The sequence below is a fragment of the Neodiprion lecontei genome, chromosome 6 (genome assembly GCF_021901455.1).
Source record: "Neodiprion lecontei isolate iyNeoLeco1 chromosome 6, iyNeoLeco1.1, whole genome shotgun sequence".
In the NCBI taxonomy this organism is placed as follows: Eukaryota; Metazoa; Arthropoda; class Insecta; order Hymenoptera; family Diprionidae; genus Neodiprion; species Neodiprion lecontei.
In genome coordinates, this window is record NC_060265.1 from 26,985,881 (window position 1) to 27,012,305 (window position 26,425).

At 42.4% G+C, this 26,425-nt stretch overlaps 1 protein-coding gene across 9 annotated transcripts in view; it reads right to left on the bottom strand.

Moving 5' to 3' along the window:
* The window catches only part of LOC107225225 (tight junction protein ZO-1), a 75,012-nt gene that overhangs the window by 35,135 nt on the left and 13,452 nt on the right, over window positions 1–26,425 (bottom strand). For 6 of the 9 annotated variants that reach the window (XM_015665618.2, XM_015665622.2, XM_046743349.1 and 3 more), the window contains exon 3: window positions 18,910–19,111. In XM_015665618.2, the coding sequence (XP_015521104.2) occupies window positions 18,910–19,111 (202 nt within the window). Of the gene's footprint in view, window positions 1–7,872; window positions 9,293–16,371; window positions 16,808–18,909; window positions 19,112–23,703; window positions 24,196–26,425 lie in introns of those variants that run through there. The other 3 variants (XM_046743347.1, XM_046743350.1, XM_015665620.2) reach the window with 3 other exon arrangements.

The window sequence follows — 26,425 nt, forward strand, 5'->3', positions numbered from 1 at the left end:
TCGGTACGTAGCGAGCCGCGTAACGATGGATGCTACTTAATTCTACGTTGCCACCACAAAGATTACCTATCGCTGGCTTTCTACCCATGCGTTTCCCACCCTTTTTCTTGCTCTTTGCTGCCGCTGCTGCTGCTGCATCTTTATAACGTCTTCGTTCGATACGTTAAGAGGGTAATTCATTTCGTTTAATCGTCCAATTAATTCAGTTCTACTTCAATTACTATGCAATTTGGTTTTTAGTGTTCTTACTACGTGTACATTTTTATTCTCTTTCATTGTTGATTATTTGAAAATTCTTCTTCTTCTTCGTTTTGGAGTAAAAATACGAGTATCTTTAAAGGGAGAGACGTGCATGTACGGTAGGCATGCATGATTATAGAAAGTAAATGCTCTCGGGACGACACCGTGTAAACATCCTGCAGCGCGTTCAATTGGAAATACCGTAGATATATGGATGTATGCATGCCTAAAAACCAACCGAGAATAAACATCGCTAAAGAAATTCCACTACCGCCATTCTGCCTTACGTTTCTTTCATTTTTTTTTTCTTCCTCTTTTCTTTTCAGCAGGTGTTACGTGCAGGTATGTCAACATAACAGAGCATACGAATATTAAACATTACACGATGTCAAATACCATACTACAACTAGCTGTTCCCAATTCCGTATACGATGTTATACCACGCGGTGTCTGTTATACCAGATTTTTATTTTTATTTTTGTTTTTGCTCCGCATGAAAAATTCATTCAGTTATTAATTCTCGAAGTTCAAGCTCCTCTGACATTTGAAATACTTGAAATTAATTTTACCGAGCCGATCACACATGAATATTTTTATTTTCCGTTTCCGAGATAGAATTTAAACAAAAAGGATGTATAAATTTGCGTGTAAATCGGAGCAGAAGAAAAACCTCCTTGATGAGATGAGGTATGGATGTATTGCTAGAAAGGCGTTTCGCAACCGGATGAACGACCGAGCGAACGATGTCTTTTAATGGTATGTCAGTTGAATATCGATGACACGCGTTGTCGTCACCTTTGAAAGCCTCGGACTGAATCTCGCAGAGCGAAACGATGAGACGCGACGAAGTTCTTTAATCGATTACTCTCGACGACACGTTTAGGTTATACTCTCTGGGTAGGTAATCGAGTCGTCAACGAATCATATTTGTACATTCATGTCCGATGAAATGTTGGCACGTTTGCTCGGGGTGCGGTTCGTCACGTTTCAACTGTTTAAATATAAAATCAGGTCGGGAAAATAAAATTGACCAGTGCCACAGCTCAAACTGTTGTCTGACAATTAACTGATTTGAACAGAATAAAACGCAATCGAAGTACCTTCGGTTATACTTCGATACTGTTCAGCGCCACGTCACATCTTTGGCGTGAAGATGTAGCGACAATGGTGATGTTTTTTTTATTTTTTATTTTGTCCAATCATCAAACTTCCAAATCGTTAGCGTTATTGAATATGAAATAATCTGACAACTTTGCTTCACAAGAGAGAGAGCAGCAAAAAGCCGGATTAAGCTAAATAAGAGGTATTATGCGCTCATACGATTGAACTCGTCGCGATAGGCAGAAGTAGGTACGTGATTGCAAAGTGACATCAAAGGCACTTATGTCAGTTCGTCTCCTCTCGTAGTTTATACGCTATAAAATATAATCTTTTATCGCATGCAATCAACTCCAATCGTATACGAACTCCAACCCAACAACATTTGTCAGCAATCATACGATACAAAATAATTCACGGTCGTTGAGTATATCTGCCCGTCAACTTACCAGGATGAAGTACAACGAACGATTAGGTCGTTTTTAATCGATGAGATGATATGATTGTTGAATTATTTTCACGACTTACCTGAAACAAAAAAAAGAAGCGAACAATTGTTTACTGAATCGATACAGAGGAAATGATTCGATCGATCAATTCCCAACTTCAGAAGCCTGCTTAATACAAAATGTACCACGGAGTTGTGTAACGAACTGCATGGAAGTTGCTCGCGCAGGTATATCATTCAAGAATAATAGCATAGGTTTGTGGAAAAAAACGACCGGACGCGATACGGAACTCTGCGTCTGTAAATGACAAGCATTTAAAAATCGGTACATTACGTAGGATACGCACTCTGAATGCGACGAGATCGTAAATTTGAATCGCGTATAATTCAAGGAAGTTTTCATAGTCATTGTGGTCGGAATGTCCCGATGCATGGGGACAACAATCATGCGTGAAACGGTAATTAATTACGGATAATTACCGTCGGTGCTCAGACATCCCGACAATGCGTGCTCCGCAATAAGTACTATTTTCGTCACATCGGAAGCGAGGTATAAAAAAAAAAACGAACGTGGGTAGGCACGAGTCGCAAAGGTGGGTGTAAGGAATGTCACGTTATCAAGGATCGAACATGCACACGTGGGAAGTGCACCTCCACCATCGATGCAGGCGAGTGTATGGGTGTTGGAAAACAGGTGAATTCCTCGACTCCAACGAGCATTCGGTTATCCTTATAATACGAAGCTTGTCGAGTTTCGTGGTGAAAATAAATGGAGCGTAAGTGAGTGGTGATGTGGCATTTTAGTCAACGTTAGTACCGGTGGAAACGGACTTTGACGAAAGTCAGCGAGTTTCCCACGTGAAATTGCACGCCTATTGTGCTTCAATGGCGAATCCACGAGTTCGTGCAACGCAACGAACGCCTCCCATAAGCAACGAGTCACGACATCGAGCGATCGTATGGAGATAGGCAAAATGGTGAGTCTAGTGACTCCAGGTAGTCGGAGCATTTGCGTAATATCCCGGTCAAGAATCTTCAACGCAACGCGTGCATTGCTCGACAAGTTCCGTCGTGAGGTGAGAAATGAAATCAAGACCGGGTGCCACGTGACTCTTTAATTCGAGTTATATCCCCCTGAAATTGATCCGGTCGTTAATCCAACTCCTGGATTCTGCCTACGTTTTCATTTTGTAAAATGTAACCCCACCCCTTCCCCCTTTTTTTTTAACGCAGATTTTTTACAAGCGCACATTGAGTTCGTCGGACACGGAATCCGTGCTTCAGCAATTGGCACACGGACACTAGCGTGTAAAACGAGAAACGGTGTACTGAAAACGCGTGGTAAGTACGAAAGATGAGATGCGTTCGAAAGCAAAGTGAACGGGCACTGAAAGAAGTACAGTGGAGGGGATCGACCAAGGAGACAAGGCCGTTGTGAGGTCATGCTTTAAAAGTAAGGCAGCCGAAGAACGGAGCTTGTCGACGCCAAATACCGAGGAACGTGAAGCAGAGAAGAATTTAACACGGGAGAATGGCGGCCGGTCAATGGAAAGAAGAAAAACAAATTTCGACAAGGCGATTTCGGTAGCCGGGTGAAAAAAGCTGGTACTGTTAATTTCCACGCGTGTTCCATGGCGTCTTCGTATTTGTACAAACAATCGTTTTGGAATTGGCCAAATTGATTCAAATCGTTTTTAATTATCGCGTTCTCCTGCGGTGACTTATATTGTTTGTATTTCAGGATAGTAAAAATTCGTTGAAATTATTCGTGTCGAACAAGTTTTAACGATGAATCACTCGTACGTACTCGGAGCGAAATGTGCGTGGGAAAATTTCGAGATACGTTTTTGCAAGTCTCCATTTTGCGCTAATCCTAACTGAGTGTTAATACGAAGAACACAATATTTGACGCGATTAGTTGAAAGTTGCAACTGAGGTGTCGATTACATCCGGTAGAAATTACAGGTTGTAATAATGACATTAACGATATTATAAATACATCGAAACGCTGCGAGAGAATCGAAAAGTACACGTTGTACCAGGTCGTCTAAATTTTTTCACGACATTTAAGGTTTTTTCAAAAACTAAACAAGCATATTTCCAAGCAATACATGCAATAAATATAACAATATGTTCCGTACGTAGGTAGAAAAGAAATCACTTACTTTCTTTGAATCGATCTGTCCCTACAAGGGATGCAAGATTAAAAAAAAAAATATGTAAGATAGTGTCAATATTCCGTATATTGCTGAAATCTGAGTTACTAATTGACCAAAAAATAAAAATTTTCAGATTCGTTAATAAAATTTCATGACATTTCACGACATTTAAGAATTTACAGGTATTCTCAGGCCTTAGACACCCTGTGTACGTATACCCTTAAACGTTTACTCAGGGTTAAACAGACGTCTGCATTACCGACTGTACTTTGCCTGAATCGAGGACATCGGTTGTTACGGCAGAATACGCGTCGCGTTGGTAAAAGCAGTCTGTGAGAACGGCTGCAGCTGCTTAGATCTAGCGGTATGTAATACTCGATCGAATCGGTAAATTCAGTTACCAGCCTAGGAAAAACCAGATTCACCTACCACGTTCAAATTTGTGCTTATCACACGCTGTTCGCGCAAATAGTGATTTGGTAAATTTTTGTTTTTACTCGGAAATGGTAATAAGAGATTAAAAATCGGTCTCACTTGCTGATTAAATTCGTAATTTGGATTGTGCGTTTTAAAATTGAAAAAATCACATCATTAATATCTTTATTTAAGAAAAATGCGGCAGATCTCGTATTCCGCATTGCAATCACTGTTTACACGGTAAAGAAATAAATTCATCTTCGAATCAATATCACCTTACACAACGGCTGCAGAAGCAGAGTTACGTCAGGCCAAACTACCGCATTCTCGGTTCAATGTACCCCTATAAGTACGTACATGTATGCATGTAAACGGCTGCAGAAACGGGGATTGAATACGTAAGACGAAACCAAGAATCGCCTTATTGTTGTAACGACAATAGTATTCGGTCTGATGTACCTGCCGAGAATCGACTACAGAATACTACAGAGATCTCGAGTAGCGGAAACACAGATTATTATTATTATGATTATTATTATTATTATATTATGTGACACATTACACCGCCCGGCTTAACGTGTTACAACGTATGATAAATCGTTTCGATACACCGTTGAAAAAATCGTTATACATACGACGAATTCGTTCGTGAAACAATACACGTTGAAAGAAGAAGAGACACGTGAAATTCCTTTGACGCGATAAGAACTGACTTGTTTTGCAAAAAGCTCCGACATTCTTTCGCCATGGGAGAAGAGAGTAGAGAATTTTTTTATTTATATGTATAGAATATTGACAGTGTAAACGCAGTGATTATACCAATCGGAGTAAATCAATTTTCGTTCAAAATATGTGAGACCAAAATACACCCCAAGTTTTGAACCCGTTTGCCTAGCCACACTTGCACAGCCTGCACCGGTTAGCAAATGCATAGATTATTAGACGCTGAAAGTATTTTAACGATCTCGATGATAAAAGGAACTGGGCGCAGCCGATCTGCCTGCCTGCCTGCCTGCCTTGCTTGCTTGCTTGCTTGCCAGGCGCGTTGCACGATAAATCTAATAGGCAAAACAATTACTGAACGGTTTCCGCAAACGCTTATTATATCAGTACCGGTACTTTATTTTATGTGATATAACCCATGCGTTGTAAAGAATTTTAGATTGGAATATTAAACGAGGTTTATATTAGCAACGAAACATTGAACAGAAGAAATTAATCGCTATTTTTGACAATTTCAAAATTACTTTTAAGAAGTGAAATTATCAAAGTAACAGCATGTTCTGATTTATTACGATTTCTCAAATTTATATCGAACACGTATAGTTACAATAACGTTACTGAATTAAACCTCACACAAGGATAGATGGTGAAGAATAACTTTGACCAGATGAATAAAATCTGAACGGTGACGGACAGTTTGACGAAAGAACTCAACATAATACGCATGATCAGATTTTCTGCAAGCTACGACACGATTTCCAGAGTTGTAGAAAAAGAAGAACAAGATGAAGGGGGGAGAGACAAGTAAATCGTTGCGGAATGCAGCTAAGTATCCACCGTAGCTTGAGGTCACTCTACTTTCGAAACCTTGCAAGTGAATTTTCTTTTCTCTTCTTTTCTCTTCTTTCTTAGATCGCCATCGCCGCCATGCTGCACTGGTACGGAGGTGCCGCTTGGTTAGTCGGACTTATGGTAAGTCGAGATGTGCCGTAAGGCTCCATCGATTCCTCGAGGAGGACACATCGAAACCCCCTGAAGCGCTGTCGTCTCTTCACTGTACATGCTGCAGAGAGCCTCACCGATTATGCACCGCACCGTGCATGGAATATCACAAAAAGAACATGACCCACGCGCGCAATCAGCTCGAGAGAGAGAGAGAGAGAGAGACGGAGAAAGAGAGAGGAGAGAGTGAACCTGCACGTGTGTGACAAATAGCTGCTGACGCGTCTCACTCACTCCAAGCATATGTGCCTCGTCCTTCCACCGATGAAAAGTTCCACCTCAAATAGCTCGAACCTATCAGACCTACACGTCCTTCTTCGTCACTGGCGTAAGTAAGACGGCGTCGATAAGCGTAGAGGTTTTTTTCGTCTTTACAACCCTAGTGTTCCTGGGAGACTTTACCATCTTGCCCGTAAAATTGAATCACCTTCCCTTCCCTTCTCTTCTCTTCTCGTTCGGCTAATGACGAAGAAGAACCGGCGGGTTCTCGGATTTACGATTTCATCTCCGTTTCAGGAACCAAATTAATTACCGTGTATACAATACGTGCGAGTATATAGAAAAGGGTATAAGGGGTTCACTTATTGTCGGTTCGAGTAGATTACACGTAATGAAAACTCTCCTTTTATGATAGTGTTTTATTTTAAAAGGTCGAAATATCCGAATGATTTACAGTCATATGCATATTATATACCCTCAGCCGGAATATCACTCGAGGATATATCAGCGCGACTATAAAAAGATTCGTTAACGTATCGGTGTGGTGATGAATACCTATATATTATACATATGTATACGAACAAGCACCGGCACCCACATCGTCCTTCGCGCATTAATTGACTTGTTTGCCGTATACCTGCAGCACAAGCAGCAACGGCACTAACATTGCAGCAGCGTAAAACTGCGCGGCATGAATAAAGTATCGCCAATGGTGCAGGTATATAAGTACGCATAAGTATGTGTATGAGTCATTAACAGCGTGGGATTTATATATCGTTGTAAGCGAAATCTCCGACTATCGAAATGAATAAAAAATTTATATATATATACACATATACACGGGTAATTTGAATTAACAGCTTCGGCGGATGTTTCATAGAAAAGAAGATTGATAAAACGAGTTTGGAAGAGAAGAGAGAAAAAATAGCCGCGTTAATTGGATTCAGGGTTTCACCGAAATACCGGTTAGGTTAAAATTCAAAAATTTGTTAGCAAGGTGACACTGCACGCAGACAAATAGCAGACGGCGAAGACCTTTCCACTGACGAAAGAACCAACCGAGGGACGTAAGGACCGACAGACGACGCCACTCGTGACTCAGACCGGTGGAATTCGGCCTGCATCCTGCAGCCTGGGGTCGGTTCTGCGTTGCACAGGTTCCTTCTCGCAAGTAAGGTCCTCGCTCGTCGCAGGAAACTCCATATACATATTTATACATATACGTATATACGTGTATGTACGTAGGGAGGATCACATACGCGTGGAAATTGACGCACATTGATAAAATGCGAGCATGCTGACGGGTCTCCGAATCGTCCGTGTGTTGAAGCATCGCGTTCGTAACGATTAACAATGTCTACATACCAAGGGGAACGAAATAAAGGCTTATCTACAACACGCGAGGATTTCGAGGTGGTTGTGTCGTTATCTCGAATCCTTAGAAACTCGTCTTTGGCACGCATGCGAGTATCGTGTTACGGAAAGAAGGGGTATCCATCCTTTGGGTGAAACTTCGAATACATATCTCCGCTCCCAATTATTGTGGGTATGTGGAAATTTGCGTACCTGATTTAGACTGTCGAGGATTCCAGAATTCGTCGTATTGTTGTGATGTGGCGACGAGTGACTCGTTGAATTCAACGATGGATTGCCGGTGTTCCTTTCAATACCACCAGCACCGCTATTGCCGTCATTCCGTTCCATATCAACGAGGATATCGTCACCCGACGTGATCAAGTAATACTTTTTCAATTTCACTAGCTACGTTCGAAGCTCAATCAACTCCGGAGCACTTCACTGCATCCGTTTAATCTGGATAAATAATCCCCGGATACGTGTATCCTGAAAGTTTGTCAAACGCGACAGGGCATGGCAAAAATGCTGCACGTCACGTCTCACGGTGAAGAACCACGCTGAGCTATTCAATTTTACGACCTCCTAAACGCCCCTTGGTTATGAAAATTGAGAGCTCATCGAGCTCGACGATTGAGAAATTGGCTGTATTTCAATGTACGGCTGCTCGACAAGGACGAAATCGTTAAATTTCCTCCTGACTCCAGTCGTTGGCAGAAACTGAACGACGTTCAGCGTTTCTCACTCTCTCGTTAAAACCGACGTAAAACTAGTTGCATGCTCCAACCACACAACGCTAACTCCAATATTTCACCATTCTTCTCGTCAGTCCGTTACGTCTATCTACAGATTCTTCGGGAAAAACTGAAATTCCCATCAACGTGAATATCGTCGAATCCACGCCTCACCTTTCTACACGCCAATGATGATAATAAAACATGCCGTGAATTCCACTGGCGCGTTACGCGGTTTAGTGCGTAAGTCACGCCACGAGTCTACTACACAGCATCCATGATATTTCTCTCCCGACAAAATCACCTGTAGTAGTTTCCAATACAGGTAGTAAGTCTAGGCAACGACCAACACCTGTACCTCTTGTATCCACCTTTTCGCTCGCGTAAGTGAGCAGGTACCTGGCTTTGGTGATAGGATTCAACAGCCGTTTTCACGTTTTTTACTATCCCTGTTCGTTTTTACACCAGGTTAAATCTTCAATCTTCTTTACTGCAATTATCGCAACTGCTTCACTGCGTACGTTCACTCGGTAGGTGGATTTATAGAGCGTAACAGTGACAGGAGATTGCGACGTTTGACCATTGGAATGAACGCGTGACAAACAACAACAACAACAAGGAAATGTCTAACCGGAACAAGAGCTTTTCCCTCCCTGCCTTCGCAGCCGATGATAAATGCGCGAAAACTTTATCACTGCACCTTTCAACAGCACAATACAAACAAACTTGCAACACACCAGTAACCGGGTGTGCTTATTAACATGATGCAAACTAGCAATTGACTCGATTGTCTTTTCAGATCCAACGCGCTATCGAAACCCGAGTATCGAAGAGACGACTCCAGCCGTGGGTCGTTGTTGTTGAAAAATCGGTCTAATCCCGAAGGAATACGATAAAATCGAGGAATATATCCGGACCGATCCTTCTCGTAAGACCTGGCAACGCTGCCGCCAGCCAGAGGAACCGTCCATGCACTCCGGAGTAGAAGGTTTGATGCTAGTTGAGAGGCTGGAGGCCGACACCGGTTTACTGAGGCCACCGAGGGCCTGGCACGAGGTCTTTCCACTTCACGAGCCTCCAGGTAGAGGCCGGCACAGAACGGTTGCCGATCAACGGTCGGGGGAGATCGTATTTCGAGTTTTACTACGAGAGAAGGAGGAGGATTCAGAGGAGGACGAGGAGAACCGTAGGTACCTACCTACGTATAGGTATACACCAAAGTACGACGAACCGAACCGGTCGTAGATTTGTTTCTGAATTCACGGTCACTCTCGGGAAATACTACACGCTCTGCAGAGCGGGAGAAAGGAGGTCCTCTGTATGGTTTACTCTTCCTGGTCCCGGTCCCTTCCCTCTCTCTGATTTGTGGTTTACGCGTTACGCACTCCACGAAATTACACGCCTTTATGGTTACAGTATTACACATGCCCAATTTTACTACTCTCCGTCCGTTAGGGTACAGACAATTACCATTCACGTATACCTCTGATCCACTCAGCGTTCATTACTGCCTGTGTATTACGCCGTATGGGATATACGTAACGATTTTCACACATCCACGAAACAGAGTTCCTCTCGTCCACGCGACGTTAAAACGCTGTACTTTCTTTACGGTACGAGTTTATACCTTACACGGGTTAATAATATACCACCCTCAGCTCCTTCGCTTTTATTGTCCGGCTTAAGGTGAAATTTTTCAACAGTCTGACTATAGTTTTAAATAGCACGAAACACCGCCGGTAGCCGGTATTATAAGTGCCGTAGAACTTACGTCGTATACACAATTAGTGCATCGGTTTCGTATTTCACAAAAGTTGCGACACGATACGATCGAGTTTCAAAAATTCCAAATCACCGCTAGCCGGATCCGAGATTCCATCGCTTCTTGTTGTTCGAGCACATAGTAATTATATCGACTGCACTCGTCGTACGCGCTTGGTGAAAATAAGGCGAGTCATATTTCGTACGAAGCTTAGAAGTTCAGACACGATAACGCGTCTACTTGGCAGGTTGTTGTGGAAAATTCCGCGTGATCACAATTTTTTTTTTATTTTTTCTCTCTCTTTCGAAAACAAATCTATTTACACATATACTTTTCGCGTAAGTCAGGTAGGAGATGAAGATCCTTCGCGCAGGTTCAGCTTCCGCCTGACTCCTGAGGTCCTACAGGTAGCACATTTATTCTACCTTGACTCCGCCCTAACCCGGCCAAGTTGCGCGCAAAGGTTCACCCGCACGACGAGCCCTTTTATCTTCAAAGAGTTACCGCGCAGTTGCCGGTAGTTCGTGAAATATCATTTGTGAAATTTGAGGCGATAAAAATGAATAGCAACAAGAGAAGAGAACGTTTCAACGACTGCTTGTGCAAATTTCGCTATATAATTGGTGAAATTTTGAAGTCACTCCAGAACCAAATTTATACAAGTATTTCACGACAGGTTTTACAGAGAGAAAGAGAAAGAGAGAGAGATAGAGAAAGCAAAAAAAGACACCTGAGGGAAGCAGAAGACGGTCATGCTTGAATGACAGAAGATGGAGGTTAACGGCAACGCAGTGCGGCAGTAGCGGAACAAAAGTCATTTTCAGATTAAACCATAGAACCGCGTTACTCTCTCGCTAAATTTCCTCTTCCACTGGTCTTTTTGAGGTGTCTGGTTTCTTTACCCGTAAATGTGAGCCTCATAATGCAGTGTACTGCACGCAAATAAATAAGAACGGTTAATCACTGCATCCTGACAATGATTACCAATCTTTCGAGATTTAGTAAATTACAATCTCGGGCAAAAGAAAGTGCATCAAGGAATCAGCGGGTGAGACGATAAACGTCGGAGTACCATAATTTTCGAGCCAAAAGAAATAATTCAAATTAGGTGAATAATCGAGCACTCTTAATGAAGAAGACACGGTCGTTTCTGACGCGTCGACCCTGCGCCATATCCAGTATCCACTAAATTCAAGCGTGAGTGTGTGGCTGGAAATGGACCGCATATGGGTAGCTTACTTCTCTCCTGATGCTGGTTCAGTGAAACGGAGAGGCCGGTCGGACGGGTTTGGAGCCCTTTAAATTTTAAAAAGTTCGGCAATTCGAGTGAACAGGATATACGCCATTCGTCCCTTGTCTTTCGTTCCTGCTGCGGTTATCTTTACGGTTTTTCTGATTCGCTCGAGCTCCATTCCCGACACAATTTAGGTCAAAACGTATAAAACCAAACCGAAGGAATGACGCAGAGGTGTTGATTCGCCTGTACGATAAATCGCGCGATAATTCATCCGAGTTGCATTTTTTTTTTTTTTACTTCCACTTTTCTTCAATGCATAGTTGCAGATAATTGCTGCTGTTTAAATTTTACGACTGACGTATAACATAATAGCGCGACCGAAGCGTCGTGAAATACTCCCAATCTGTAATTCCTGCACGGATTATACCGATGCAACTACTTATACTTCTCCAGTCAGCAGCTGAAGCGGGCAACGCGTGTTTCTTGGTTTTATTTTCATTTTTTACACCCGACAGTATAGGTGTGTGTATAAATGTACATATATTTCAACGTTATCGAAGACGAGGGATCAAGCCGAGTTTCGAACGGAACAAAACAGGAATAAAATCAACGAGTCGTGGCATAGACTGTCCGCGAGGAGAAGGGTCGACTGAAAAGTGACTTAATTCCAGAACCAGCGTAGTTCACTAGTAGCCATACATTTTTCACACACATACAGGCACCGTCAATTCTGCAGCGGACGATAAGATGGCTTGCTCGTTTCAAGATAGACGGCCCAACAATGAGAGTATAATAAAATAAGCATAAGTCGATCCGATGTTAATACAACGCATGTGTGAACCAACACGTGTTCAAAATCACCGGGCACGTTGCAATCTCATTGCAAGAGTATTTTCAGATGGTGAATAAAGAAGTATGTATATTGTATATATTATACAGATAAATAAAAGGGGGAAAGGCGGTGGAACGCGGTTCGGAACACAGCGCATATCTCTTCAATTACCGTGCCTCGTGTACCTGCGTGTACAATACTGTACATATATACCTGTGTATGCAAGGCTTGAGCATAGTCTACGTATCCCTGAGAGTTTAACATTTTTTTTCGCAATTTTGCGCTCACTCTACCGTGCAATTACTCAAACTAGAAATATTTCCCCGTAAAAGTAGGAAAATTAATATTTTTCGAAGAACTTGTAACAACAATTCGACACTGCAAACGCACGACACACACTGAAAAATATCGAACTACGAAATATGGGTCATGTGGTGCAGATGGCAATGGTACCTATCGTTGCCCTGCAGAGAGTATTGATGCGGTGCCATACATCAGCGAGTATGATATGTTTGTGCGTGTGTGGGTGTGTAATCACCGTATACGTATACCTTACGTATGGCACATCATGCAAGAAAATGCGCAACGCTGCAGCGGATCAGTTCAAATACCGCAGCTGCACAGCTAGCTGTCCGCTTTGCCCGCAAATATTTTACGATAGGTAATTGCTACCTTCGTTGCATTGCCATAATACCTATACCCCCACTAGCAGGTATGATCTCAACGAAAGGCCGGGCTCGCGGTGCAGAGTGTAGCGGTGATTGGTACTATTCGATCGATTTCTCACTTCTTTTTCTTATTCTTAACCATCGGAATGGCACATTAACGGCTACCGTCGAAGAACACTGACAGCGTTCTCAAGCCACTGGTTTGTGCAGAATTTAAAACAAGCGTATAGGAATTCTCAAATGTAATTGACGATGGTCTATTTGCGGTGGGATGCCAAGGGTGATCGCTCACAGATAGAGAGAGAGAGAGGGAGGGAGAGTTAGACACTAAGCGCGGTACGCGAAGAAAAAAATGTTACACTGGGGCAAAAGATGAGAAATTGATGTGAGAGGCGTGGCCGGGTGTTCGTGAAGAAGCTACCAAAGGAAGCATTAGAGCGAGAAAGATCTTGGCAGCAGTCGAAGCGAGGCACAAATGGGTTGAAAATTGATGATATACGAAGTTGAGGAGGTAGAGGAAGACAGGCGCGAATGTCGTAACATGACCTTGGGAAGGGTCGGTCGAGAGTCTCGAGGAAAGAGAGTATCGTCGGAATTATAAAAGGTGTTTCAACTCTCGTCCCGAATCCCGAAAGCAACGACCTTTTCCTTATATACCGACAACAACGTCCTCGAGGTCCGTGACACAGAGTTATACACGGCTTAGGGCTAAGGTCGTTCAATATTTATAAGAGAAACCGCGTGGCGGGGGTCGAAGAGAGTGCAGGGTACAAACCCGGAGGACATGTCCCATGCGCACGAGACTAAATATGCGTTCGTTCTCTCCGTCTCTTTCTTCTTCTTCTTCTTCTTCCTCCTCCTCTTCTTCTTCTTCATCTTTATCTTCCTCTTCTTCGTCTTACTCGCCCATAGAGTGGAGAACGAGTAATGGCATGCTGCAGAGGAGGGCGGAGGTGAAGGAATGCAGTTGGACTGCACTCGAGTGAACACCATTCTACACTTGCACGCGCCTCTTACGCCAGCCCGTCCTCCTCTTCTTCTTCGTCGTTCTCTTCTTCGTCCTCTGCTTCGCCTCCTCGACCGTTCCGTCTACTTCTTAGGTAGTTCCAGAAGTAAAGGTAGAAGAAAGAAGAACGCTTCAAGGCCTGCACGTATGTGCTTTCAAGTGGGCACAGGCAGTAGACGAGGGCGTTGGAACTCGCTGATTAGCAAGAGTTGCGTACAATGCACCCCACTGTTCCTATCCTGATTCCCTCTTTCAGGACAAGAAACGCATTTCTACCTCACTATTCTGCGCCTCCGCTTAATGTCGGATGTGAAGAAAACGGTGGGACAGGGGTAATTTACGAAAACGACGAAAAATTAATGTAAAGAATTTCACGTCCCGGAGATCGTGTCGTTTATCGAATTCGCCTGAATGCGTAATAACATTTGTAATCCATTCGGTAGGTACGAACAGGTATGCATGGTCTCCAGCAGTTTTCAACGTCATTGTCATTTCATCGTTCGCTCTCCCTTTCTCTGGATTTTCTGACTCTGTGGAAGGATTTAAGATTCAGCTTCGTGTAAAGAAGGAGGAAAGGACGATGATATGACCGAGGAATAATAACGAGATTTCGACGAAGAATACCGAGTCCGCAGCAACGCGATCGACGTCAGTCTACGTTTCTCTTCTTTATACATATAATATATATGCTGTGGGCGAACGTACCGCGGCTGCTCTGTTGCTGGTGCAGACCAATGAATGAAATACGCGCAGACGGAAGTGACGAGCAACATAAAAGCGAGAGGTTAATTCTTCTTCCCAAGAAGTATTTCCCATTTTTTAACTTTTTAAATGATGATAGAATGGAATGTGGAAATTGAAGAATAAAGAGGTGCTAAATTGTCACTTTCGTTTTTCACGATTGAAAATCAGAGAGACAGAATGAACTTATCCTGACTTTCGATCGTTTTGATCTTTACCTTGGGATTCAAGCAATAAGTGCGTTTCAAGAGTTAATTTTCTTGACAAGTAAATGTGTGTCTGAGGGAAAATTTCACGCTTTGAGCACGTCAGTTTCTTCCGTCATTTAACTATAATCGAGAAAAGTAGGAGAGCGCAATGTCAAGGCCGGACATTCATTGTCTCGACACCCTCTCGTGGGAACGTGGCTCTTTGTTTAAGTCAAAGCAGTACCGAAGGGCGTGAAGTGTGGCAGTTGGTTAAAGAAAGAAGTTGGTCGTAGAGTTTATGAGAGCGGAAATGCAATTTGCAACTTTTTTCAAATGCGCTAAACAAAAGAATAAACGCTGCAATTACTCGAAGAATTATACATCCGTTCTTGTACGGTGATATTATTCGCTTATTCTTGTACACAATAATTATACTAAAGTGTCATATGGTGCGGGGTTGCGAAAGAGTCGCTTTGCAAAAACCAGAAACATAATATTCGCGTCAAAATTTTCTTTGCACGTTAGATACTTGGCAAATCTTCATCACCAAACATCAATTTAAACTTATAGATAAATATCGAACGTATAAATGTCAGAGAATTTTTGCTCTTGAATAAAACAGGTTCCCGATCTAAGGCTTATACGCATGCCTGCGGCGTGACGAATATACGGGCCGTTAAATACGTTCGGTAAAAAAAAGTCTCAAGAATGCTTTGGTTCGATTAGGATCGTGAGAATCGCCCGTATTTAAACAAAAACATGAAAAAAACAAAATTTTGTCGCCATATTTTTCTTTTCCAATGATTAAGTCGCCGCGTGTGAATCGGCGAATCATTGTTTAATGTCATTAAAAAAAAAAAAAAAAGTAGAGAAAACTACCGAATTTTCTTCGTCAGCTGCACGAGCCCCAATAACTTGCAACGGGATAATGATTTTTCAAACTAGCTCGACAAACTTCTTTCTTTATCCGCAGGACAGGTACCTCTACGTATAATATAATAATGTTAAGAGCCTAAGCAAAAATGAAAGAGACTGTAAGAGATCAGCAGGAAAATAGTAACGCTAACGCACTTCTGTTGGAACATGCAATGGGCGTACACGATACATGCGAAGTAACAGCTCTCGCGTAACTATATCTTCATATACATACAGAAAGACACATGCCGCAGAGTAAACGAACGAACGAACGTAACGCGAGAATAACAGATTAGCGTAAATTATCAGTAAATGCTTTTGGGCGTATTCGAAGCCGACGGTGACGAAGCGAACCGTAAAACGCGATCATCCCATTCCAATTATTAAAATATTAAACAGCACGACACGGAAATTTACATTCCCGAATAAATAGTTACGAAACAAGAAAAATGAAATGTAAATTCAGCACCGATCCCTGATTAATGCTATTTCAGAATGAAGTGGAAATTATTTGTTTGATTGCAGGTCTCTTTGTTCTTTGTTGTAATAAAAAACCTTGACAGCAATTCTCAACCGTCAAGTTCAATATCCGATATTCTACAATTGATTATATTTAAAATTTAATTTACCCTGTGCCTGCGCCGGTTTCTCCTGGTGCTTCCACCTCCACCCAAGAGGAAGTCGTCTCGCGGAAGATGGGGAGGACCGCCGTAAGTCTTGCTGGTGGTTGATCGTCGTTTATTCGAAGTACGAACGGTTGATTTTTTCTTTGAAGTGCGTTTGTTTCTAGTTCGAAAGATTTTTCGAAAAATTTTCATCTCGTTCCGATCGTCCGTACTATTTTAATATTATCGACAGTTTTAACACCGAATTTGATTTTCTTTCCGCGGCGTGACAACGTGATTCAAGTTATAAATTTACGACGAGATGTCATAATTAGCATTTGAACCGTTACCAACGACAACAACAACAACAGCAGCAAGAATATTTGAGAAAGTAAAAAACGATATATAGGAAGATAAGGAGACGCTGCTCTTCTTTTCAAACCGCCATCTTTAGCTCGTAGAGGTAAACTGCGTGTAGAAAAATGACCAGTTCGCGTTCGTCGAGGCTTCCCGACTAAATTCCTGCAACCGATAATCGAATGGGGCGCGAACGAACGGTCTACGTATGAACATGAACCAACGGGGGCGGATCCATAGCTGTTATCTGTCTCTTCGTACGGCGACTATTGCATTCGTTCCGAACATTTATTTACACATACGTGTGTACGTATATATATTTACACACGTTAATGCCTTATTCTAATTCAATGGCGCCGACGCGACAGGCTGGTTCAACTATTTCTAGTGCAGCACCATAATCCCGTCTTAAGTACGCATACCTGCAACGATGCAACGTGCAGAAATCTAGTATACACGTAATTGATTAATCCTGAAGCGATCGAGCTTCGCCACTTCCTCATACGCCCATAATTCCATCGTTGCATGAAGCGCGTACGCGTGGATTCAAGAATTACCGATGCATAACTTATTCGGTGTACATGATCTACGATTAACGTGCGTGCGATACTTTAATAAAATTATTGTACGGTAATAACAATTTCTTGCTTGTCGTGTTTCTGTGTGTTTCGAGTTGCTTTTACAATTCTTCGTATTATCGACATTTGATTTGAAAAAATTCATTTCTTTAGTCACGATTTTTGGGGAAAACAATGTATACGAAAACTACAACGATAACAGACAAACAGTTGTTGTGTGAAATTCGCGCGTCGTACAATCGTCGTATAGACGGTACAGGGAAACTTGGAGAATTGGATTATAGTTGTTGAAGCCCTTCGTCTCTTATACCTACTCGCGTGTCTGCGTCTATGTATACATACTAGACCTATGTATTTACTCCGTTAACCACAGACTCCACAGTTAAAGTTAATACCAAGCGGTTCTTAACAGCGGGAAAGTATGCGGTACCTTATTGAAAATCGTAACTCGTTACGCATGTGAGATATGAAATAATAAGCGAAAGAAAGAAACTACCATATTATTTTAAGTGGCTTTTAACATTTTTATACCCCTCTCTGAGAAACAAATGTTATTCTACGTACGTATTTCAAACAGTCTTGCATAATGCGGTACATTATTAGTACAATAAATTGACGGAGAAAATGATTTGAGGTGATATTTGGGGCACGCGTTTAATAGAAGAATCACGGACACACCCCGATTAAAGAATGAAAGACAAAAATAACTGTCCAACATTAAATCAGTGTTCGGTCTCAGACCTTTTATTTCTTTTTATTTATTCTAATCTAACGTCACACTTTCCGACTTTGTTAACCGTGGATCATACAGCGAACTGACCTTTGTGATATACTTTAACTATATCAGATTGGACCATTAAGGAGGATTTGAATGAACTTGTGTCGGGGTAGATCTATGCATACAGATGCAAGATTATCAGAGACATCTTTTAGGTGAATACAACCATCGACCTCCGTTGCAGATTTCCACTTGCTCCATAGTGGTAAGCCAAGCTCGAGCAACGGTGAGTGGTAAGTACAGAAACGGGGAACGAAAGGAGGAACTCGGTACTCGGTAAGTAGGTGGAAAGCTGTATCGACTACGCGGTCGATAAGCTGTGCTTTCAAGCTATTTCACATTCGGATACGTATAGTACGTGTTACACACGTGCCGTTAATAATAACCAGAAACTACTACGAGGGTATCGAGTTGCACGTACACGAATGAAAAGCATTTCGTGATTAAAATACAGTCTTTGAAACTAGCAAGGAGTATAAAATTTCGTCCATCTATAGTTGCATTTTCGAAATTTTACTCCAGCCTTCAACATTGGCAAGTAACATTTTATTTTCCAGTTCCTGAAATATCTGGAAAAAAAAAAAAAAAAACAATTCATCAACCACATCAACATCCGTGAAATCATTCCCAAAATCCGGATGTTTCCAATGAAATTCAAAGCCAATCCCATGACCCCGCAATGTCCAAAACGCATCTGCACTCGAACGTGAATGAGAAAAATGAATGTCTTCAAATAGATTGTAACGTCTCGACGATGATCGATCGTGATCATAGTCACATACGTAACGACAATTACCGTGGTACTTGTACCGATGGAATTTGACAAAGGTAGGAAAAGTGTATACTAACCGGTTCGTCGACGGGCTCGTCAAGCACCTCGAGAATGGGGTCGGACGCAGCGGAGATGACGTTAGGGTGCGCGTAGGACGCCCTTTGATTCGGGGGCGGTGGAGGTGGCGGCGACGACGAGGGTGCAGGAGACACTGAGTGGCCCCGATGAGGCTCGGAGAATCCCACAACGCTGCTGCACCTCCTGGACTCGACTTCTGCGCTGAGGAAGAAAAGTTTTCTATAAGTATAATTAAACTCGCGAGATTATCCCACCATTCGTCGATTCGTTGATGATCGAATTTAATGATCGTTAAATACGCGATTTTTTGGGTGACAAGTGATCATTGACACGCAAGATAGAGAGACGAGGGAGACTTTTTTCCCTGCATGGAGTGCAGGAGCAAAAGTTAAAGGAAAGTTGATGATTGCTTGCACTGCAAGTTTCAGGGTTTAGTTTGTTGTTAGTCAAACAACGAAATGGTAGAACACGTGTTGACACAACGTCGAAACGAAGACCAAGAAATGATCATCGCCACAACGTCGATTGAGCTGATAGTATGTACCGAGTATACACCAATGCCGCTTCATATTTGTGTAGAATTTTGTTTTGCACTTATATGTAGCACTGTCAAATCACTGTCGGTTTACCAAAGTGGCACGTTTGAGTTCAAGATGCACCTGCACTTTTTACTTACAATTAGCACCATCAAACAAACTTACGACGAGCCCCAGCGAGTTGATCGTGTTTAACTACCCCTTCAGTGCGGCAGCGATAACGAACAATTTACCAAAAGGTATAAATTGGGGAGAGAGAAATCATCCTCGTATTCGGTATCAGTGGAATTGACTCCGAAGAGTGGGTCAAGACAATCAATCCTACCGATTATCTGTCTTTTTGATTTTCGAAAGACAAAGTTCAAGGAGTAATCCGAACCGCGAGTATTCACAACATTTCAATTCATCGGGATTGTTATCTATCATCATCACAACTCAATGTTTCCATTTCAACGTAAGTGCAGTTCGGTGGCGATTGTTCAAAGGAAGTGTTTTCTTAAAAAAGGCGAAATTTCACTTTCGCTTTTTCCCTTCAACATCACCTCCCGAAGTCATTGCAGACGTGGTACTTTTTCATTTTTCGATGCATCGTATAATGCGTGCCTACTTATCATCATTGAGGTCAACCGGTGGACCTTGAATGTCCAAATATATCGTTGGGCCTTGGGATTATCGATCGAGGGTCAAAAAAAGGAACCTGTACATAACGAGATGTCAGGACGCGTGACCACGTGACCGGGTGACCTTAGCACTACGCAACTCACAAGCTATTCATAGAACACGATCACTATAAGTGTCTCAGTTAGATTAAAATATGATGAAAGTTTTATGAGGTTGTGGTTCATACAACACAATCACAAAACTTGGTAAAACGTACGTTAATCTAATCATTTTGGGTAAGAGGTATGAATAGGTCGTGGTTTTATCTTCTTGTCAGTTCGTTTTACGAGTATTTACTATAAAACTTTGAATCAGGATTTTCGGTATAAAACTATAGTCGACATTGCTCATCATTTACACGATATCATGAAATTTATGATTCCGTTGAATTTCTCTGTTATTCCATACCATGCAAATATTTCAATTTCCGGTTACTTGGATATTAACATTGAAATATTTTTATTCGACGAGATAAAGTGATCAACGATATTTTTTTTAACACGACCCATGTACATACATACGTAAGAGACAACCTGTAAATATGATCCTTTAGAGAAAAACGAAATGCATGGCCCGACAAAGGATTGAAGAATAACGATTCAAATTCTGCAGACTGAGCGAAATACTGTTCAAATATGCCTAATTTCCAGAATACCCAAGACCCGAAGTCGTTGTACAAACAAAGCGACGAAGTTATCAAGGAAGAAAAAATGAACGGAGTAGACGAAACGGTTGAGCAACTGCTCATACCTCATAATCGAGATTCGCCATCAGCGAGTCTGAAAGAAGGTAGAAAACTGTACCAGTACATCGCGACGGGAGTAGGTCAGTTTATGATGATAAATATAAAAAAGATAACAAACTAACAATTCGATATAAGGTTATATGCCGGCCTCGATAGAAAGATAACATGATGAAATGAATTTTCGAACATATAGCTGGACTGCCGGCACTCCAACTGGGCATCGTCCTTGGTTGGACATCACCAATGCTGCCTTATCTGACCTCTAAGGATTCGTTCGTGGTCGTTAACGAGGATCAGAGTTCGTGGATAACGTCGTTGGCGGCGTTGGGTGCGTTCCTTGGTGCACTTCCGGCTGGTAAATTGGCGGACTACATAGGTCGTCGAAGGTCAATACTGACAGTCAGCATCCCGTTCCTCGCCTCTTGGATGATGATCATACTGGCTAAGGACATATGGGGAATATACACGGGTAGATTATTCGCCGGAATTGGTTGCGGTTCGATTTGCGTGTTGTCGCTGATGTACGTCGGCGAGATAGCCGAGACCTCGGTAAGGGGTCCGCTATCGTCGTCCTTCGCGATCCTGATCGCCTGCGGCATCCTCTACGCCTACGCGGCTGGCGCGGTCCTGAGTTACCGGGCGTTCGCCGGTTCCTGCGGCCTGTTGATCCTCCTCTTCTTCGTCCTTTCGCCCTTCCTGACCGAGTCACCGACGTGGCTGTTGCGCCAAGGACGAAAGATCGAGGCCAACGAGGCACTGCTTAGACTGCGAGGACCCGACTTCGACACTGAATCGGAAGTGGCCTGTCTCCAGTTTCACCGGCAGTCGAAGGAGGGTGGAATCAGGGATTTGGTGGGAACTCGGGCGGGAAGAAAGGCGATGACGGCGTGTCTGGGTCTGATGTTCTTCCAGCAGTTGTCCGGCATCGATGCTGTCCTCTCCTACACCGTCCTGATATTCCAAATGGCTGGTAGCTCGATCGAGCCGTTTATAGCCACGGTTGTGATCGGCATCGTCGAGGTCGTCATGTCCGTTTTAGTCGCGCTAATAATCGACAGAGTCGGTCGCAGACCGCTGCTCATTGTCTCCGCGGCCATGATGGCGATCAGCCTTGGCGCCCTCGGGTACTACTTCAAGATGAAAAGCTCCGGGTGGGACGTAACCGGCGTCGGATGGATACCACTGGTCTCCTTGACCCTCTACGTCGTCATGTTCTCCGTAGGTTACGGATCCATACCTTGGACGATGATCAGCGAGCTTTTCCCCCCTGAAACAAAGGGTGCGGCGAGCAGTATTTCTCTCTGCGTTAACTGGGCCCTGGTATTCGCCGTCACGAAACTCTTTCCTACGATGATGACGCATCTCGGGGAGAGTACGACCTTCTGGATTTTTGGCAGCTTCATGGCGCTCGCTAGTTTATTTTCAATCCTGTTCGTTCCTGAGACCAAGGGAAAGTCCTTGGAGGAAATTCAGAGCAAACTCGAGAGGGGACGTGGCAGGATTTCTCGTCCTGATCTTGACGTTAGTATGGGAGTGAACGTGTGATATTGGATTTTTTGGGCGAGAATCAGATCGCGGAGAATTGGAATGATTACGACGAACACGAACGAGATTCTCAATCCTGTCGACATCACGCTGGAATGCTATTCAATTGCTTCTTATTCTATGTAATATCATGGGTGTCCATGAGTGCAGTTTTCTTCAAGTGCAATTAGGTAAAAAGTCAAGTGCATAGACTTGCTGTTTATAAATATAAACTATTTTATGATACGATATTCAAGATTAGCCGTTGTCTTTCATAATTTCCGTACAGCCTAACAAAATGTTCAAGCGATAGAAGATACCAACAATGAATATTATAATAAATTTAATATTTTCTTCATATTTCGATCGTTATTTTAACATTCGCCTATAGTAGAATATACATATAGTAACGATAATAAAAAAAAATTCCGCTAAAATGATGAGAAGGTGTAAAGAGAAACAAACGTCGATTGTGCAGTAAATTCCAGGGCGTTATAATAAATTCGCGTATATGGAGACGTAATTGAGTTACGTGCAAGTCGGTGAGCGGTTTAGAAGTGTTTCTCCTAAGGCTTTGCAGGGCATGCAATACGACACTACCTTGTTGAAAAACAAAACGTGACACATGCAAAAAGACTTAGCTTTACAGCCCTTCGATCGTTTTATAACAATATGTAATCAAGCATTTTTTCTCTATCCTATTTATTTCGTCAGAAGAACAGTCAACTGTTTGCAAATTCGCAACGTAAAATGACTGAAAGTAATGATTTTGAAGACCGTAGCGATTGATCGTAGAAAGTGAGGAATGTTTTCTCTCGACCTTATCTCGGTATACATATACAGTTCTCGGTATGTTTGGGTCGAATCAAAGAATTCCGAATTTTTACGTTTCAACCTTCCTCAGAAAACTATAAAGATTTTTTATTATCATCAAGGCGCCAATTAGATTACAAAGAAATATACATTTACCAATAGATATAGGCAGCACTTACAATTAATTACAATTAACCTCATTATATGTGAGGTGAAGCTTTCGTGAGAAAGAGTTCCAAATTAAAAAAGAGACATCAAACTCGGTGATTATTCGTTAAAAATCCAAATCATATACATGGAATGTATATTTCTTTGTAATCTTGTTGTTGCTCTAACGATAATAAAATGTCTATGTAGTTTTCTACGGAGGGTCGAAACGTAAAATTTTCGACTTCTTTGAATCGACCTAAACTCACCGGCAACTATGCACATTGATTGTAGAGAATCGAGCCCAAGCCAAAGGGTAACAGGTTTTATTTCACCAGCACGTTAGACGCGAGGTTTTTGAAACTCACCAAAGGGTATGAGGCGAAGATTGGGGGGATTGCGAGGTCGAGGGTGGTCCCCTGGGTCCCGGTGGGCCAAGGCAGTACAACGCGTTCAAAGGCACGAAGTAACCCAGCTGGGCAGGAAGTGGAAGAGTGTTGTAACCGGCGTAGAAACAGCGCTGGGTATCATTGGTGTACATCTTGGCCTAATATTAAGGACGAAGAGTGCCTTAATCAAGGCGGTATCACTTTCCTTTACTTCCGGCAATAAATCCAAGCACCTCTCGCACTACTTCGTGTCAAAAATTCGTCTGCGGTTATTTAAAACGTTTGAAATCAACCACTTCTACGAAACATCGACACTGGTCTCCGGGAAATTAAATTTGTTCGAAACTTTGGCCACCGATTTTGCATTTTCATCGTTACTACACCTTCGCAATATTGTCAAAAATTCGTACAACAGCATGATCGATTTGTCACATTCTTTTTTTGAATTTTTCAGAAGTTCTATTAATCGCTAGAATTTTTGTTGACCACAATTGCGGAAATAGATCGAAAAATTACTTTACCCCGAATTCAGCGGAATGTACGAATGATGGAAAAATGAACCAAAAATTACGTCGCAATCGACGAAACGTATGAAACGCGTTTCTCTATCGGCCATAACAATTACGGATCTCGGTATAAACGATTTCACGACTGGTCGTCTCGTGAGCTTTTTTTCCACACGAACACGTACGTACGTAACTATACAGTATGGGTACGTAAGTACCATACTATGTAAGTACATACCCATACACGTTAAAACCGCGTCAGCGATAGAGATCGACTGAGTAAACGAACTAGAGATAGGAACAGTGTCTAGAGGCCCAAATAAATTTCTATCACCACGCTGAAGTATGATGGCCCGTGATGCACTATGTTTGAAGAGTTTTCAACTATTTGTTATAATGCGGCTAAGAATAGATGTGTCATATACGTAAACACATAGGTATATATGTGCGGGCGTGTCACAGGAAGAAATAATAAATGAAAAGCGTGACGCTTACTGTGAACAGAGCCGATAGTTTCTTGTACCGTAAATATATTATTATACGTAAATACGAAACGGCAATTGACCAAAACTGTTATCGATATAACGGTGAAAAATAAAAATTACTCACAATCGATACGTAGAAAACGATTTTAGCTATACGTGAACCAGAATGCATTTAAACGTGTTATACGAGCTATGCATAAAAGTCGCGATGTGCAAACAAGCGTTTAGCACGTTCCAGAGCGCGCCGATCACTTAATAATTGGTGCGAAAAGGGTCAGCTGGCGAATAAATAAACGAGCTAGTTACCTCGAGGGTTTAGAAACCTCTCTTCCGTCGTAATCTTCTCGTTATACAGGAGGATTAAAATTACACCCGTAAATCACATCGCTTGCTATCTAATTGTAAGTTTATATACATCGAATCGATCGCTCGGCGGATCTTTCATGATTGAAAAACAGCTAGGCTATAAAAAAGAGGATAATTGAAGCGGTGTCAATTATACTAACACCTGTAATACAGAATCGAAAAATGTAGAAGTCGAGTGAAACTTCTACTTGTTGGAAGTGATTATAGATACTCGTCGAACATGATAGCAAGAATTTTCCATTCGCAAATGTCGAAAATATGTTATAATTAGTACCTACACCGTATGCATACTTGAAACGACTTCCTAATATACAAAGCGTACAATCAAACGTATGCAGACAATTTTCAATCAAGTACTAACTAAACACGACTAAAGAGTAGAGCAAAACCGTCCCGCAAACACACCAAAAATCCAATTCCAAATTGAAAAATAACGAATAAGAAGAAGAAAAACAAAAAAAAAAAAAATTATCAAGATACGACCTGCGAAACAATTGAAAACTGAGAAGACGGATGTGAAAATTAGAAAATTTAAGTACAGCGAGGAGAAATTATCCCCGAAGGAGGATGGCGCGAATTTTTCGAGGCAGCGCGAAGCGAGTGACGCGGTTCGGTTCTAAGGCGTCGCGACGACTGACCCCGAGGACGACGACGACGCATACGACACGGGAAAACGTACGGAACTGCAGCAGTAGCAGCAGCAGTAGCAGACGACAAATGGAGCAAGTAAGCGAACGAGCGAGTGAGAGAGAGAATAAGCGCGGAAGAAACGACGCGCGGGCGCCGCGGGCTGCCGACGCTTCTCAAAATAACGAGGGTGTCACAGCAGCAACAGAGTCGGTAGCTGCAGCCGTCGCGTCGTCTCCAAAGAGTTCTGAGGAGATGCTGAGGAGACTGGACCGGAGTTGGTATAGTCGAGACGTGCGCCGCACTCTGGTTTCCACGTATAATACAAGGGTTCGACACTACGCAGCTTATACGCGGTATGCGGGGCGGAGAAGAGACGCCGAGCGTCCCTCCGCATCGCAGCGTTGTTAACGCGGCAATGCGACGTCGCGACGCATAGGTTATAGATATATGTGTATATCTCTGGGAGTTTAATAGCGGGTATACGACTCATCGCGTCTCTCCAATTTTAGTCCGTGGTTTGAACTGGGAAACGGACGGATACTCGTAATGGGAATCAAATTGTTGTCGTGGTTGACGCACTTTTTTCAATCTGAGATACTCTGGATTTTTCATAAAATTTATATGGACACCTGTTAATTATAGATGTGTAACGAATGCGCAAGGATAACGATTATTTGTACAGGGTATTTCGCGAGAAATATAACTAAATACGAA